We start from the raw sequence: 18,639 nt of genomic DNA, 5'->3' as shown, positions 1-18,639 counted from the left end.
TAATTATTATTTAATGTGTAGGGACTAAATCGTGACCAAGTTTCAACCATTTTTAAATTAAGTTTAAACTTCAGAGACCAAAAATATATTTTTTTCAGTTTTTGTGAAAAGCGTCGGCCTAGCCGACGCTACTTTTTTCTTATAAAAAAAATAAATAACATGTGGCATGCCGTTTGTTATTTTTAACGCCATCAAAAAATAGGGACTAAAAACAATGATTTTGAAAGTACAGGGACCAAACAGTTACCAAGTTTTGACCAGGGACTATTTTCAAATTTGGGTCAAACTTGAAGAACCAAAAACATATTTTTTCCTTTAAAATTTACTTTTCTTAACACACATAATATATACTATCATTACATTTCTGGATTTAATAGATTGATTTCCTTCTTTATAAAATATTAATTTTTCATTCTTATTTAATATGAAATTTAAACTTATGAAATTTAAACATGAGATTTGAATTCTTAACTATAGGTATGGAGTTGATTGAGTTATGAAATAATTTGATTGGAATGAAAAAAGGAAGAGATAGGATGAATGGATATGCAGTTGAATTTTGATTTATTGTAGGGTAAAGGAATCTATTTACTAAAAAAAGTATTAAAATTTCTGTAATAGTATAAATCATATAAATTAAATATATTAAAATAATTATATAAAATTTTCAATATGAATAAACTTAGGGGAAGCATGAATTGATAAATGACAGTCTAAAAGAGAAAAATACTAGTAAAAAGTATAAAATTTATTAGTAAAATTAGAATTTTATTTATGGTATCATACGTGACATCCTTTTATAATCTCTCTTTTACGCCTTCTCATTTTTGTGCTTTCACTCTTCTTAGTCTTCTTAGTCTACAGAATAAATTTATGACTAATAATGTAATAAAGGTCGGATGAAAGAAAATAGAAAATTAAAACAAATATAATATATATATATAATTATAATTATATAATAATTCCTTTTTTAAAAAAACACAAATTTTAATTATATAATAAAACTTGTATAATTATAACTTTTATATATTTTACATTTATCAAGTAATTTATTAAATATATGTAACCAAATACTTTAATAATGAATTCAAAATTTATAAGTTAAAAATTCACTACCTATCAATTTGTTTATCTTCTAGAAAATAATTTATCAATTAAAAATAATTTTGGTGAACATATTCTAAATACACGTCAGACAATTTATAATCGGCCGTGTTAATTCTCTTGATACTGCAGTGACTGGTTGAAAGGGGAAATGGCGTTTGGTAAACAAAATGGTTTTTGTCGTTTATTTTATAATTTACTCTAACTTTTTATTTCTAGATAGTTCCATTATTGTGATTAATTTTTAGTCTAAAGTGCCTCGGCAATGCCACTTTACATAAAAATACCTGTCTGTTGGACTGCTTTTCTTTTTCTGAGAGATTATTAACATATTTTAGTCAAAAAAGACAAATAAGATTGATATTTGTCCATAAAAAATATACTTAATTTAATAAAATAATACTATTTTTAATCATTTAATTTTATTCATTTCAAAAAGCACTGTGATATTTTAGAAATGTGTACTCTTATACAGATTATTTCGACCTAACCATCAAGCTGATATATTTTCAAAGCCTATTCATAACTTCTGCTATATGTAGACTAGGTGTATAATAAATTGGAGTTAGTTTAAATATTTTTTCTGTAAAGTCTACAAAGAATTATATAAACAAAAAATAGTTAAATAGTTTATTCATTTAATCTTTTTTTCCAAAATCCAGTTGTTTGTTTAATTCCTTCTTGGTGCATACAAATCCATAAATGTGTTAATTTATGATGAGATTAAGAATTAAATATTTATATTGGTAAAAGAAATACTCTCACTTACTAGGAATTAATATAAAAAGAGTGAAATGAAAAAAACACGTTACTAATATTTAATGTAAGAATAAAAAAATAACAGTTAAAGTAATTTTATAAATATGCTTAATTATTTTATTATTAAAAGGTCCAAGAGTAAAAGATAAATAAATAACTAATATTCTAACGTATTTGACTCTCTTTCAGATGCTGTGAGAATTGATCATATCATAGGAGTTAAGGATTTAGTTCCCAACGTATATGACTCTGTCTAAACGTAAGTAATATCATGAATGAAAAATCTTTAAATTTATTTACTACACCAATCTTCCAAAAATAAAATCAAATATATATGTTATTTATTTAAACCAATTAGACTATTAGTAAAATTGAATGATATGAGTTGTTATTTATAAACATTTGATGTTATGAATAAATATTTGTGATGATAAAAGATTTTTTGATGTTTTACAAACCACTTACTTATCCTTTCTCGTATGGTTTTAACTAATTTTTTTTAATAGCTCAAAAGGCTTAAGTACATTTTTAGAATAATGTTTTTATTAAGTCTTTCCGCAATTAACACTTTAGGTGGATGGATTGGTTTAATTGCAGATGATTATTAAATACATGATGGAGGGATTAGTTTATGGTCTATTTTAAAAAAAATATCTTTTAGATTTGGTTATATTATATTTGTATTATCAAAACATCATAAAAAAAAGTTGTATTATAAGCTATAAGGGTAAAAGTATTTAATGTACTTTATTTTAGGATGTGAAACAATAATAAAATTATCCATATAACAATAATTGTAATGTTATGAATTAAAGCGAATACCATAGATAATGACAACGGATAATAGAGAAGAGAAGAAACAAGAGAGAATAGAGAATGAGAGAATAAGGAGCAACTCATCTGTGTATTATTATTGATAGGAAAAGTCCTATTTATAGATATACTATGTAATCCATAAAGGAAACAAATCAACTTAGTTAATACAAATATTTACCATAAAGAATAATGAATCATATGAGTAAATGTATCAAATCAATGGACAATCATTAATTTATAACACTCCCCCTTGAGTGTCCATTGATAAAGAATGTGCCTCGTTAAAACCTTACTAGGAAAAATCTTTTGGGATAAAAAAAAAACCTAAAAAAAACCTAGTGAAGGAAAAAGAGTACAACATTCTGTATTCTTTAATACAATATTGTTCATCACATATTCTATTTCTCCCCCTCATGTAAACTTACATCATTAAGGTGACAGAGTCCAAATTTGTGAGTCATTTGCTCAAAAGTTCTTCTTGGCAAAAACTTTCCAAATAGACTTGTCATATTTTCAGATGAATGAATTTTTGGATGTCTATATCATCTTTTCAATTGATATAGACATAGATAATGACGACGGATAATAGAGAAGAGAAGAAACAAGAGAGAATAGAGAATGAGAGAATAGGGAGCAACTCATCTGTGTATTATTATTGATAGGAAAAGTCCTATTTATAGATACAATATGTAATCCATCAAGGAAACAAATCAACTTAGTTAATACAAATATTTACCATAAAGAATAATGAATCATATGAGTAAATGTATCAAATTAATGGACAATCATTAATTTATAACATGTAATAAATTTTAAAAATATATTTAACAATCTAATTGGGATTGATTTAGATCTAATAAAAATAATTAAGGACAAGAGAAAACATTATAAATTCATATTTAATAAGAGCAAAGTTATCATTTTAAGTGGGTAGACGAATAAAAGACAATAAATAATCTTAATAATTAAATAAATATCTGGATCTTTTTAGTTCCTCATTAGAAAAATTTATATATTTACAAAATTATGACATAATCTTAATAATTAAATAAATATCTGGATTTTTTTTGTTCCTTATTAAAAAAATTTATACATTTACAAAATTATGACCTAAGAAAAAAACCTATTAGGTATATATAAAAACATTTTAATTTTAGCAGTTTAAGACTTAATAAGATATAATATTTTATTATAGTGTTCAAAACAAATCATCTAATTGTACAAAGTATATTAGTGGAGTCTTAAAAAAGATATGATTATAAAAATATATCATTTATATATTCTCAAGTTACAAAACTATATAAAAGTGTTATTAGCTTCCCTTCATTGTATCCTACTTAAACAGTTCTAAAAATATCGAAACACTTATGACTTCATAGGATGTTCTATCTACACATAGAAACATCACAAGAACGATCAAGACATAGTGTTATGATTACTAATCAGAAGTGAGTCATACTGATAATTAAAAAGGCACATGCAAGTGAAAGAACTCTCGTGTAACGATAAACATAAAGAGATCAAGAAAAATGGCTGAAACTCAACTTACACGAATGGAGAAACTGATCGGTCCAATCTGAAGAGTTTGCTACAAATTTTACATTCTCAAATCTTCAATCAGGCGAACAGAGAACAAAAATTCTTAAAGAAGTTAAAAACTCTAAAACAATTGTTTTTAGAGAGAAAGAAATAAAATTCGTTTATAACAACTTTATTAATACTAAAACTTTTAATATTAAAATAATTGAATGTTATTATTTTTAAATCATTATCACTTTTAAAATGTCATTTATTTTATATAAGATCTTACATGTATAAGATAATAGCCTAACAAATACTAGTATTTATATAAAGTTTTCACTTATACTAATTTGATTGATTTCATAACATTGATCGAACATCATGATTTTAAATTATTTAAATTGACATGTTTTTAAAAAGTTAGTTTGCAGCATATTAATTCTTTTATGTTATAACATGGATTAATAACTACAATTTCAAATGGTAAATAAGAATATTTTAGGGTAAATATATTATTATTTTAATAATATTAAATTTATTTAAACATTGTGCAATAGCAGTAATATCTTAAGTTTAAAACGGAATGAGTTCATTCTTATGACCAAAGATACAAAAATATATTTGAAAGACAAAAGAATCCAAAAATCAAAAAGCCTAAGATACAAAAGTTCATTCTTATGACCTGAAGGTACAAAGTTAAAAATAAATTTGGGTCAAACCCACCACTTCATTAGACTGAGGCCCACTCAATGCACCACAAAAACCCAAAACACCTACAACCCGATTGACGGCTAATTCTTCTTGCCCCTCCTTTTCTTCTAACTGCACCATTATAACCCTAGTGAAATAACCATTTTATACCCTCCTCCTTCCCCTCTATACAGCCATGTTCGGCCTATGCAATTAACCATTGACGAATTCTACAATTCATGTGCATTACGAATTCTTCAATCAGGTAATTTTATATTATATATTGACTATTCAATTTTATATTATGGAGTGTACAATTCAAAATATAATTTTGTCTTATAGATTATAAAATTAAAAATATCTACAAATTACACAATCCAAAATTATAATTACAATAAAAATATAATTGGAGTTTTAAAAAATATGAGGTGAGGAAGAAAACATGAGAGTGTAAGAAGAAATTCCCTCGATAGACATCTTCAAAGGAAAAGTTGTATATTTTTAATCAAACTTTAGCATTTTATAAATAATAAAACTTCAGATAAAGAATCAATTGATTAGAAAGAAGAAATGACAGATAAAATAGAAAGAAAAAAAAAAGCTTAGACATTAGTAAAATGGTTGATAGATAGCCATTTTCAAGAATAGAATGATGAAATAATAAAATAAAATAGAAAGAAGAAAATTTTTAAGTTTAGAGATTAGTGAGTGATAATATTATTTTCTACCTTTCATTGGTGTTAAGTTTCGTGAGTAAAATTAATTTTTTAATAGTTTTTATCTTGTTTAATTCACAAGTTTATGTTATTCTTTCATTATTTTGTATTTTAGTTATTATATGTTTTTTTACTTCTAATCTCTACGAGTGTGTGAAATAAGTCAATAGGAAGCAATTTTGGTGAAGGAAAACAAACCGAAACTCAAGAAAATATGATTGCACAAGAAAGATTGATTTTTAGACAAATACTCATGTCGGGGGCACCAAAATCATGTCCAACATTGCAAACATGGAGAAAAAACTCACCTATAGGTATATACTCTTAGATAATCCCTCGAAGGCCAAAAAATCACCATTGAGCACCAAACTGACTCGTTGGGCGAGTTGGTGGCTCCCTGGGTGAAAATGACAGCACAAAACTATAATATTCAAGTCACTGGATGAAAATATGACTCATCTAGCGAGTTGCAAGTTAGAAAACATCAATTTTAGGCCTCGTTGGGTGAGAATGAAGTTGTTGGGCAAAAATGTCGACCTTGATATGTAAATATGGTTATTTAATCATGTTTCTACAAGAGATTTAGGGACATTCCTCGTTTTGCATGAATAGAAACATCTTGGATGTCTGAGAGAGGCTCTTGGAGACTACTAGGAGTGTTGGGAAACTCTCCCTTCTCCTTCTTGGGTCGCCTTCTTCATCCATGGAGATTTTACCCCTTTTGGGTTTGAGAGAATGATGGGCTATGAAATTGGAGGTAGAGATGCGAATAAAAGGCATACTTGGAGCATGAAATAGTTGTCAAGAACCTTGTGAGAGAGATTGCTTCTATGTTATGGTTCCAATTTTTTCTCTATTCTTCAATCTTGTAAAACCCTAGGTATATGTTGTTAAAATATATATGCTTTTTTAATTCAAGTTAGTGTTTGATTTCCATGCTTCATGCTTGATGTGGATTGTTTCTATACTTGATTTATGATTCTTGAGGTGTGGGGAAATATCTTTAGAATCTAGACTTGAAATTGAATACCTAATGGATGCTTGTATCAAGGAATATAACTTGGTTCATTAGTAATCTTAGAGTCTTGAGATTAATACATGATTTCACTTGTTGAGGATTCAATGGATTGAAACTTGATGAGTGATCATAGGTTCAAAGACTTTAGGTATTGGGTATCTAAGTATGAGTTTAAGTCTCACATTGAGTCAAAGTCTTTATGCAACCAGTGCACATGCTATGTTGATTTTTCACTAACAGTAAGATGGTTAGTATGGTTAGTTGATAAACATTCTCGAGAGGAAATATATATTTCTATTAATTTTTGGACAATTTATAAATATAATATTAAATTAGAAAACAAACATATTTAATATGTTTTAAATAAAGATATCTAAACTTTACTATTCAAATATTTAGAGGAGGACCTACGTTTAAAGATATATGTGTATGTCAACGAGTTAAGAGAAATGTCAAGTACAACAAAGTTTAAACATATATAATGATGTATTAACAAATAAAACATTCTATAAAAAATATGTTTTTATACGTAAAAGTTAAAAAACTTATTATCTTTATATTTTGGTATGCTAGGTAGATAAATATCACACAAACTACAAGTTGTTGCATAAATAAGATCTAAGTGAAGTACAGATCTTAACTCGTGATTGCATCAAAATTTAGTAGGAGTGTTTTTAACTTATCAGATGACTTTTACGTTGCTTAATTCATTAAATTAATTGTCAAAACAAAATTATAATTTAAAAATACTAAATATATAACTTGTAATTAAAAATATAATAATTTTGAGGGTTTAGGGTAAAGATATCAATACTGTTTTGAGTTTGTATATTATAAAAAAGAATTTAACTATTCATAAAATTATTATAAGTTTGTACATTATAAAAAATAATTTAGGGTAAAGATATCAAGATAACTTATGACGAAGAATATCAATATTATTATAAGTTTGTACATTATAAAAAAAAATTTAACTATTCATAAAATTATTTTTCATAATCTATAGATAATTTATATTTATAGATGAATATATTATGTGGGTAAATCACATGTATAAATCCTTCAATTCTAAAAAAAACATTTTTCACAGGATTACAAATTGGTAGGCAATGAGTAAATTCCTATAGGTTGTAGTATAACATTCTCCTCTGAATATAAATTTGGTGCAAAATTTAAATTAACTAAATGTGATTGAAAAAGATAAAACACTCTTCCTCGGGTACTTATTTCATTTTGAATGTTTTAACACTTTTATTGCACACAAGAAAAATATATATTTAAAAAAGCTCATGATTTACTTCCTCAAAATAATTGGGTACTTTAATCTTCATATACTAAAAAAAAAAAGGAAAATTCATCGAAACATTACAAATTTTATCATTAGTCAATCCTTTCACATTAACAGAAAAATAAAAATAAAAATTAACTTTTAAAAGTTTTTATTTTAAAAGATTTGGTATTCACTTTCTTTGGCCTAACCCTATGAGGTTTTCTTGTAATTTGAACAGGTTCATCATCCTCTCTCGTATTAGAATATTCTCCCTTATTAAACATATTAGTCAATTTTAGAAGTTATTTTCAATTCTTCTGCAAAACGAGCCTATTAGGTATCAAAAAAGTTTAAACTCTTGTTAAAGTACTATGAGTTGGATCTAATTATTGTAAACCTTGTAAATCATTGACAATGATAATGACATAATTCAAAAAAGGTATGTTAGTCAATAAATCAGATTCTACTGACACACTACCATAAATATTCTTAACAAAAACAAATATTCATAATACAAATATTATCATGATTAATCATTACTGACTGAATTACAAACTCCAACACAAGCTTAACTACTTAAGTTAAAGAACTCTTAGTCTGATTCTGTGCACAAACCACTTCAGAGACGATAATATTATATTTGTATGTCAACTCTTTTCTCTCTGCTACTTAGGTATCACTTATAGGATTGTCTCTTTACTTGCTTTTATGATTTTGGACTCAGATTTATAAAGACCATTATGCTACATTTTCCCATTTACTAATCGCATGACAAAGTTTGTTCTATACATTTGATATAAAATTATATATTGAATCATATCATTTAACTGAAAAACTACAAGTTCAATCAGTTATCCTCAGACTTTGTATATTATTTATCGAATTAATGACATCAATTATGAGAGAAAATTTGAGTACACATCTCCTCACAGTTTCTTCACATTTAAATATCAGTGAATCCATTTTAATAATTACGCATTCAACTCAACTACAATAAAAATATGTCACACGAAAAAGATGTAAAATAATTTAAAGTAAGTGAAGGACAATTTGGTCATTCGCATACCAGTTGTGTCCAATCCCTGGTTTCTTTAAAATCCAGTCAATAGCGACAGCTAAAAAGAACAGAAAAACCCATACTTTGTGGGATATAGATGGCGCGGTTGTTGCTACTGGTTTTCGCATTCTGCGCCGTTGTCATCGCCGCCGCAGGCTCCACCTTCGATGAGTCAAACCCTATCCGGCTGGCGTCGGACTTGGAGTCGCGCGTGCTCGACGTGATCGGACAGAGCCGCAGCGCTCTCTCCTTCGCGCGCTTCGCTCTCCGCCACGGCAAGAACTACCACTCCGCCGACGAGATCCGGCAGCGGTTTCGGATCTTCTCCGATAATGTCAGACTCATCAGATCCACTAACAAGAGGCCTCTCACTTACAAGCTCGGCGTAAATCGTATGTGCTCGCTAACTGATGATTCACTATTTCACTCTCTTATCTTTCTTCCTTTTCTCACTTCGATTACAAGTTGAAGTGATGAGATTGTAAAATATATGAACTCGCAGATTTCGCTGACTGGACTTGGGAGGAGTTCACTAGACACAGACTCGGCGCTGCTCAGAACTGCTCCGCCACGCTCAAAGGCAACTACAGGCTCACGGATGCTGCTCCTCCTGAAGAGGTAGTTTCGCCAACCCGTAAATGTTCTTGAGTTTAACTTCATTTCGTGAAATTAATGAACGAATTAATCATCATATGAAATTAATATAGTGCATACTAAATGATGCGAATATCTAATCATATAACTGAGTATACAGATTCTGTGTATATTGGAGAATGTGGCATAGTTTATCTGTTAGAAATTGTTGCCTTCATTGATGCTTTGTTTGGATTGGGAGGGTATGATGAAAAATTAGGAGAAGAGAAAAGAAGTGGGAAATATAAAAAAGAGAAAGTGATAACATATAATAAATTATATAATCTCATAATGAATTATATAACTTTTGTGAAATGATTTTGACTAATTACATAATCTCACAATCAATTATATAACTTCTGTGATTTTGACGTAATATATAATAAAAATAACATAGTTATATTATGGTATTTAGATTTTAACTAAATTCATTTTATATTTACATTAAAAATATATCACATCACATTTATTTTTTCAACTTTCCACTTCCTTCCATAAAAAAGTAACAAGTGACACCCTTTCACCAAGATTTATATACAAGTTTATTCCGAAAACAACTAAAAGGCTTCTATTATTTACATTAATTATTTTTTTAAGAAATATTCACGTTAATTATATTAGTAGCAAAAATTTCATTTTTTAATAAATCATTTTATTTCTTACAGATATAAATATCAATGTAATTTTTTAAAATAAGTTAAAAAATTCAAAACTTCATTGTATCATTATTTTGGGATAAAAAAAAAGGACTACCATCATTATGATAAGGGGAGAAGTATGATTAAAATACCACTTTCGCTATTTAAAATTTCACTTCACTCTTTTTCCTTTGATGAAGTTATTCATGGAGATCATCCTCGTTAGTTTGGTTCATTTGTGTAAACTTTTTTTTAAAGCATTTCTAAGATAAGTAAATAAATATAAAATAAATTGCTTTTTATAGAGTTTATTTATAACTTGTAAGAACATTTTATTTAGCTTCCAAAACTGTTATATTAATTTGTATAATAATTCATTTTAATTTATAAAAAAAAAGTTAAACTTATTGTATATGTATACTTTTTTCTTGTAAGTATTTATGAAAAATTATCCGACATTAGTAAAAGAAATAAATATTGCAAATAAAAAAAAAGATTATTTGTTCAGAGATAAGGTATTAGTAAAGTTATTAAATATGAACTATAAGTTTAAAATTAATTTATATATCAATTAAAAATAAGAATTTAGAACATGTTTGAATCAACTTCTTGGTAAAGTTGTATAGAAAAGAATAACAAGAAAAAAAAATAATTTAACTTTTTCATAAACTAAATAGTTTATATACAAATTAAAAATAAAAAGTTAGATTAATTTATGAAGAAATTTATTTTATATTTATTTATTTTTGAAACGTTGGATAGATTCATCGAAAAAACATTATCAAAATAAACTATTAATTAGTATTAGGTATTAGAGTGAGTGAAAGTGTACATCTTGGTTCATGTCCTTGGTTTTATTTATTTATTTTTTTGGTAAAAACCTTGCGTTCTGATTCCGAAGAGCCTTTGTGTGCGTGCAGAAAGATTGGAGAAAAGAAGGTATAGTGAGCGAAGTTAAAGATCAAGGTCACTGCGGATCTTGCTGGACATTCAGGTTGCATTGTGATCCCAAGAAACTGTTTGGAATGAGTAAAATGTTGTAATTTATGACTCCTCTAACCGCAAAAACTTGTCATATGCAGCACAACTGGTTCCTTGGAGGCAGCTTACGCACAGGCCTTTGGGAAGAATATCAGTCTCTCTGAGCAGCAGCTAGTAGATTGTGCCGGCGCTTTCAACAACTTTGGCTGTGCAGGTGGATTGCCGTCCCAAGCATTTGAATACATTAAATACAATGGTGGCCTTGACACTGAGGAAGCATATCCCTACACCGGACAAGATGGTGTCTGCAAATTTACATCTGAAAACGTCGCTGTTCGAGTCATTGACTCTATTAATATCACTTTGGTAATTAAACGGAATGATAGGTTTCTGCTTCATGAGTCTGGATAATTCTTACTTCCAGTACTTTTTATACGTGATATTCAAATGGTTTTAGTTTTGTCTCTGATGTAGGGTGCTGAGGATGAATTGAAACATGCTGTTGCTTTCGCTCGGCCAGTTAGTGTGGCATATGAGGTGGTGGACGACTTCCGATTCTACAAAAAAGGAGTTTACACTAGTAACACTTGTGGCAGCACGCCCATGGTGAGTGTCAAATATGTAGTCAACAACTCTATTTTTGTGAAAAAACTTTATTGTTTTTCATTCATATAATTCACAGTACAACAATTTATAGATCAATTTTCTGTCCATTGTACTCACAACGGTTATAAACGGTTAGGACACTACAATGACTAGTACACTAACTACCCATAACGGTTAGTACATTAACTACCCATAACGGCTAATTTATTAATTACTATTAAGACTCCAACGACTAATACACTTAAGTTTATTCTAAACCCAACAAAACTTTCCCATAAACTTAAATGTTTCTCTTATCCTTCACACTATGCTTGTCCCTTTCATGAATAGCTAAGTTCTTCGCTTTCTTCATGGACGACTCATCTTTCACTATAATTTGCTTGTTCTCGACTCTCTCCGTACGCGACTTGATCTTTTCTTTGGCTGACTTGTTTCTCTTTTTGGCCAAATTGTTACTTATTGGGTTCCTTGTTATCTTAGTGTTGTAGTAGCTGATAGAATCACGAACAAAAAGACTTCCCGAGACGTGTAGATTCACTGTCTTTGAGGATTTATCCGTGGTGTATTGCACAAGCCTCCCAGAATACAACAAGAATTTCTCGAAATTTTCTAGGACCTCAGAACTACCAAGATAACTCTTAAAAAGAGTAAATAAATAAACCCAGGATAAAAGAAGAGATATAATAGATAAAGGAGGATGAGAGAACGAAAGAGAATGAATGAGAGTATGGAAGTGTGTGTTTGATGGAGAAGTATGGTGCTCTATTTATAGATGGTGGATGGGGGTAGAGATGGGCCAAAGTCCATGGTCTGCGAAAGAAAATCTAGAACAAACAAAGATTCATGTGGTGTGCGGAAGGGAAACAAACCCAACGTTTAAAAAAATGGTTGCAACGCCTGCACCACATTCGCATCCGAAAAAGAAGGGAGAAAATCTCGCGTGTGTACAATTTTGCAATACAAGCGGTATTTAAATAAGACTTAGTAGCCAGTTTGTTCTTAACGAGATTCTTGTCAATAGGTTGACCTCCTTTTGAGGGATCAGAAAATTTCCACATATTGTCACGCTCAATCGCATCAATCACCTCATCCATTGTCAGTCGCCACTCCTCATCTTGAACTCCAATGCAGCTCTCAAATCCATCTCTACTAGCAAGTGTTCTTGCAAACTGGAAACATCTTGTTCAAGTTCCAAACACCGCTTTTGCAATGTCTGCTTCCTACTCTCTAAGCTTGCTTCTAGAATTGAATTGTCTCTAACCTTCTTTTCAATTCTTTGTTGCAAATCTCTTTTTGCAATCTCTAACCTTTGAATTACAAGATTTTCTTCTTCAAATTTTGAGCTACTCGAGCTTTTCACATGCTTCATTGACCTATCTGAGTATTCCACTTGCTCCATTGGCTTAATTGAGCTATGTAAGCACCCCACCAAGCTAACCGAGCTGGCCTCATGCTCCACCACCCTGTCCGGACTATCTGCATGTCTCGACTATCTTGTTGAGTTACCAAAGATACTTACCCTTCTCGCTGAATTTTCCATGTTACTTGGTCTTCTTGTCGAGTTCTCCACTCGCTTATGCTCGGCCCCCGAGCTACGCGTCATCATCAACAACGTCACTTCTTCTTTAACTTCTTTTATGAGCTTTATGGTCTCTTCATTTCCACTCTTAGACCGACAATCTTTGGAAAAATCTTCGACCTTACCACAACTGAAATACTTGTCTAAGTAATAGTCCTTTGCATAATGGCCATATTTGCCACACTTAAAGCACTAAACATTTGAGTTTCTTGACTCACCTCCTCTCCATAGACCCTGTCCTCTTCCGTGCCAATTTTCTTGACTGGACTGTTCTTTCTCTTCTTGTCCTCGGCTTCTACCACCAGCACCTCTTCCTCTACCTCATCGTTATTTTTCTATGCCTTAAGTGTTCTAAGTCCCTCCCTTCATTTGGAGTAGTTGATCAAGTGGCTTTGCCGCCTTCTTTTTTTCGTTGCTCCTGTGCCTTAAGGAACCCAAAAGGTCTTCAACTGTAAGCGTTGATAGGTCCTTGGACTCCTCAATTGCACACACCACATTCTCAAAGTCATCTATTAATGACCTCAAGATCTTCTCCACAACCAATGTTGTGAAGATCGCGATCTAGATCGCAAACTCGTACGATCATGCGAGTTTTTGCCCTCCAAACAAGCTGACGCGGACGTCAGATCAGAGTAATCGTCCGAGTTTGGTCACCGAATCGGAGGATTGTTCCCGCATCGATCTTGTATCGATATTCCATGGACGACGTTTTATGATTCTGTTATGAGAGTTGTGATTGGGGCGGCTAGGTTAGGTTTGATGATTTTTCCTAATATTAAAAATGGGCTGCTCCATGACTTACTAAAGCTAACACCCAACCCAATTTAAAACCCAACACTTTCCCCCCCTTTTAGATAGGTTATTTTCGTACCTCGTGAGAAGACCCACGAAGACTCACGAACATCACTCACGTTGGCGCCAACTGCATTGTCTTGTCACTGACGCATGTTTCACCCTTCCTGACGCTGTCGCCACCCTTCCTAACGCTGTCGTCTTCTTCTCCACCCTCGTCGTTCTCTGTTCTACTCAATTATACTCAATGTTTCTACTCCGTTTTCCCCCCTCACGACACTTGCATTTATTTTCTATTTGAAGAAAAAAATGGCATCAAGTGGAAGAGGGAGTGGATTTGGGTTGAGGACAAATCCTGCATGGAGTCATTGTATTTCTACTGATGGAAAAGCAAGAAATCTGAAATGTAAATATTGTGAAAAGGTATTGACAGATGGAATTTATCGACTCAAGCATCATTTAGCAGAAACTTCAAAGGATGTTGGAGCATGTACCTGCAGTTCCGGAAGATGTTAAAAATCAATGTTATGTGTGGTTTCTCTGTTGCAGCAAAATTTGGTTTAAAAATCAATATTTAGAGAATTTGAAAGCGATGGTGGCATGGGTGAATCAGAATCTGCTAGAAAAAGACCAAGTGAAGAACAAACTGATGAGTCATCAAATATTTTTAAGAGCAGGAATATTCAAACTACTATCAATTCCATTTTTAAGAAAAGTGAGAGGGAGGATGCCTGTCAAGAAATTGCTTTATTTTTCTACAACATTGCAATTCCATTTAGTGTGGCACATAGTGAAGAGTTTAGGAGGATGCTTGAGTTAGTTGCAATGGGGCTAGATTTAAGCCACCATCCTACCATGAGATTAGGTGAAATATTTGAAGCAACAAGTTGAAAACACTAATCTATTTTTGGAAGAGCATAAACTATTTTAGAAGAAAATGGATGCACAATAATGACGAATGGATGGACTAATAGGAGGAGAAGGACTATACTTAATTTTTTGGTTAATAGCCCAATGGGGGACTGCCTTTTTGAAGTCTATTGATGCACCTGACATTTGCAAGACAACTGAAAAAATTTATAAGATGATGGATGATGTTGTTGAGGAGATTGGGGAAGACAGTGTGATCCAAATTGTAACTGACAATGCAACAAATTAGGAGGCAGCTGGAGACTCTTTAATGCAAAAGAGACAAAAGCTATATTGGACACCTTGTGCAGCCCATTGCATTGATTTGATGTTGGAAGATTTTGAGAAGAAAATTCCACTTTATCATGATACAATAGCTAATGGTAAGAAAATCACAACCTACATTTATTCAAGAACGAGTTTTATTTCCTTGTTGCACAAATTTACTAAGGGGATAAATTTGATAAGACCCGCAAATACTCGTTTTGTCACTTCTTATTTGACTTTGGGATGCTTGAATGAAAATAAAGGGTCATTGATGAGGATGTTCACATCAAATGAGTGGCAATCTAGTCAATTGGTAAAGACTAGAGATGGAAGACTTGTGGAAAATTTGATATTGCATAAGGGATTTTGAAAAAATATTTTGAATTGCTTGAGAGGTGCTTTTCCCCTAATTAAGGTGTTGCAAATGGTGGATTCAAATGAAAAACCAGCCATGAGATTTATCTATGAAGGATATTGCTAAAGAAAAGATGCAAAGTCTTTTCAATGGAGTTAGTAAGAGGTAATAATAATAACTAATTTCCTTACACTAATATTTAATTTTCTAATTTATTTGTTTTTGGAGATTAATTCATTTATTTTTATCTTACATAGCTACACCCCTCTTTGGGAAATCATCGATCATAGATGGGACATCGATGAAAATGAAGATGCTATGGAGAACAATGATGATTATCCTACTTTTTATATGAAAGAATTCCTTAGATAGTTTGTATTAAACATTGAATAATTTATTAGATGTTTTATGCTTGGCCATACTTATGAAACTGTTTTAATTTTTATGGACTCATTTTATGAATTATGTATGAGTTGTTTTTGTCATTTATATTATTTTAAATGATGCACCTATTTATGAATATAATTTTTTATCTACTCGTAACTCTTACGAGTCAAGTTACGATCCTTGAGTTACGAGTTTTCATTCCCTTTCCGATCCTCTTATGATCAGTTTAACAACATTGTCCAGAACTCGGCTAGCGGGTAACATTTCTCTGTTTTTAGCAAGTTGGTTTGCAATGGTTCTACTCGAGTAATGTACTCAGCTACTCCTTCAGTCTCATTCATCCTCATGCTCTCTAGCTCTCCCTGAGTGTATGAAGGTGGAGATGTTTCACTCGGTCATCCCTCTTATATGCCTTCTCCAAAATATCATATACTTCTTTTGAGATTTGGCATTTGCAATCTTCTCAAAACCGGACTCATCCACAGCTTGGTATAGGATGTACAAAGTTGCCTTGTCCTTCTTTCAAGGCTTTCAAGTAGGCATTTGACCAATTTGTGGTGTTGGTTGGTTCTTTAAAATCATCTTCAACCACCTTCCAATTTTCTTGGGAGCCAAGAAGAGCTTTCATTTTGAGACTCCAATGATCATAGTTGGGTCTACACTACTTGTAAGATTGACCATCTCACCTTTTTTTTCTCAAAGACTCAAACCCTTAAGCTGTCTAGCTCTCTTTTTTTTTCAAACACTCAAGCTCTTTAGCTCTCTCTTTTTCATTCAAACACTCAAGCTAACTGTCTTTGATATCACTTTGTAGATAACAACTCTCTATTCTTGAGAAAAAACTTCATTCAACTCGCTCTAATACCACTTTGTAGACAACAACTCTCTATTCTTGTGAAAAAAACTTTGTTCAACCCTTGTTGTTCATTCATATAATTCACAATACAATGACTATAGACGGCTAGTAGACTAACTACCTACAACGACTAGTACATTTATTATCCACAACAGCTAACTCATTAATAATCTACAACGACTAACTCATTAACTACTATTAAGACTCCAATGGATAATTCATTTAAATTTATTGTAAAAACAACAAAATCTAGTGTCTCATTCAATTTTCAGAACAAAATGTGTAGCTACAAGTTCAATGCATCGTTGTTTATGTCAAATTTATGGTATCTCGAAACACAGTTGTTATTCTGGATGCATGTTTATAACTGTCGGCATTTATGACACATCTTTATAACTAAGACGGTCATTCATTGGACATTAATGGAATATGAATTTTGGTGGCAGGATGTAAATCATGCCGTTCTTGCTGTTGGGTATGGAGTTGAAGATGGGGTTCCATATTGGATCATAAAAAATTCGTGGGGAAGCAACTGGGGTGACAATGGCTACTTCAAGATGGAGTTGGGAAAGAATATGTGCGGTAAGGTTCCACCGGATCCAAATTCTTAAACAATAGTTAAAAGCTCATTGGCTATTTTTCTGTGCATTTCTAATGTTTGAAGGACACTAGTCTTAAACAAGGGGTAGCAAACTTTTTTTTTAATCAGAAAATGCATCTTGTCCTTTTTTTGTGCTGAGTTTTTACTTTATCAAACCTTTTTTTGTTTATCAGCACTTATCAAACCTTATCCATTGCAACAGAACTCTACCATTTTCTGAAGTATCATTCTCTCTGTTCTTCATTTGTTTTCTGTATACCTGGGATTGTTGTTAGAAGAACGTGTTAAATCACGGGTTAATGAATCCAGAGGAGACGTGGACAACCAACATTTTTCCTATGTTCTTAAACAAAAGTGGACCCCTAAAGTCTTTTTCTGTCTATGTGAAAGGAGAGATGTGGCAAAGGCCTTGTTGAAATTAATGATATAATTCTGAATTTGTCAATCTGAGATTAGTCATTTTTTACTACTAATTTTTACACCCACTTTGATTTAATTTCAGGTGTTGCAACTTGTGCATCGTATCCTGTTGTGGCTTAAATTGTACGGGGAGAGGTACGGTGCCCAGATTGGCCAATGTAACTGTACCTTGCACCTCATGCTTCCTATTTTCCATCAAGGTGAACTGTGATGATAATTTGTATTATATGTTAAATAAGTTTGGAATTGGATTTCCCATTCTCATTTAGCTGAATCACGCAACAAAATGGTACTGTAAATCATAGAAATGGTACTCTACTGAAATTTAAGGATCGCATGCAGTGTGAAATCTTGGTTCACGAACTTATCATCTGTGTCAATGGACTAAACTTTGCTTAGTTTCTCCGTCTTGTTCTCAACCCAAGGCAACTGCTTCCTCACCTAATCAAATTTTGTTCTCCCACCCAGCTTCCAGAAAATGTTTTTCCTTAGAAGATGTTTGACTTCCAGAATAAAAATTCCAAAATTATTTATTGTGATCAGGAAAATAAATTCTGGAAATGAGGGGTGGAGGAAGTAATTGCCTCAACCCAAATAAAAACTGACTCTGGAATTGGATTTCATTTTATATGGACCACAACAGCTGAGAATGAGCAGATTTATG

The 18,639-nt window shown here is 31.2% G+C and overlaps 1 protein-coding gene and 1 pseudogene across 1 annotated transcript; both read left to right on the top strand.

Annotated features, from left to right (window-relative positions):
- The first annotated feature begins 9,006 nt into the window (after window positions 1-9,006).
- On the top strand, window positions 9,007-18,342 carry LOC114179052 (pro-cathepsin H-like). The gene is made up of 7 exons (XM_028065252.2): window positions 9,007-9,343; window positions 9,454-9,569; window positions 11,143-11,216; window positions 11,305-11,569; window positions 11,678-11,809; window positions 17,401-17,536; window positions 18,058-18,342. The coding sequence occupies exons 1-7, from the start codon at window positions 9,049-9,051 to the stop codon at window positions 18,093-18,095; spliced, it is 1,056 nt and encodes a 351-aa protein (XP_027921053.1). The 5' UTR covers window positions 9,007-9,048; the 3' UTR covers window positions 18,096-18,342.
- LOC146888017 (uncharacterized) lies at window positions 14,570-16,007 on the top strand (annotated as a pseudogene).
- Window positions 18,343-18,639: the final 297 nt, after the last annotated feature.

Source organism: Vigna unguiculata, chromosome 3 (genome assembly GCF_037176805.1).
Source record: "Vigna unguiculata cultivar grain cowpea cultivar isolate G323 ecotype 2 chromosome 3, ASM3717680v1, whole genome shotgun sequence".
NCBI classification, from domain to species: domain Eukaryota; kingdom Viridiplantae; phylum Streptophyta; class Magnoliopsida; order Fabales; family Fabaceae; genus Vigna; species Vigna unguiculata.
This window is presented reverse-complemented; position numbering and strand designations above follow the sequence as displayed.

What these genes read in the sequence shown, in the direction of transcription:
- LOC114179052 (XM_028065252.2), top strand. Translation starts at nt 9,049, where the DNA reads ATGGCGCGGTTGTTGCTACTGGTTTTCGCATTCTGCGCCGTTGTCATC. An exon ending in ATGCTGCTCCTCCTGAAGAG is followed by an intron (nt 9,570 to 11,142) that starts GTAGTTTCGCCA and finishes GTGTGCGTGCAG; the next exon opens with AAAGATTGGAGAAAAGAAGG. An exon ending in ACTCTATTAATATCACTTTG is followed by an intron (nt 11,570 to 11,677) that starts GTAATTAAACGG and finishes TCTCTGATGTAG; the next exon opens with GGTGCTGAGGATGAATTGAA.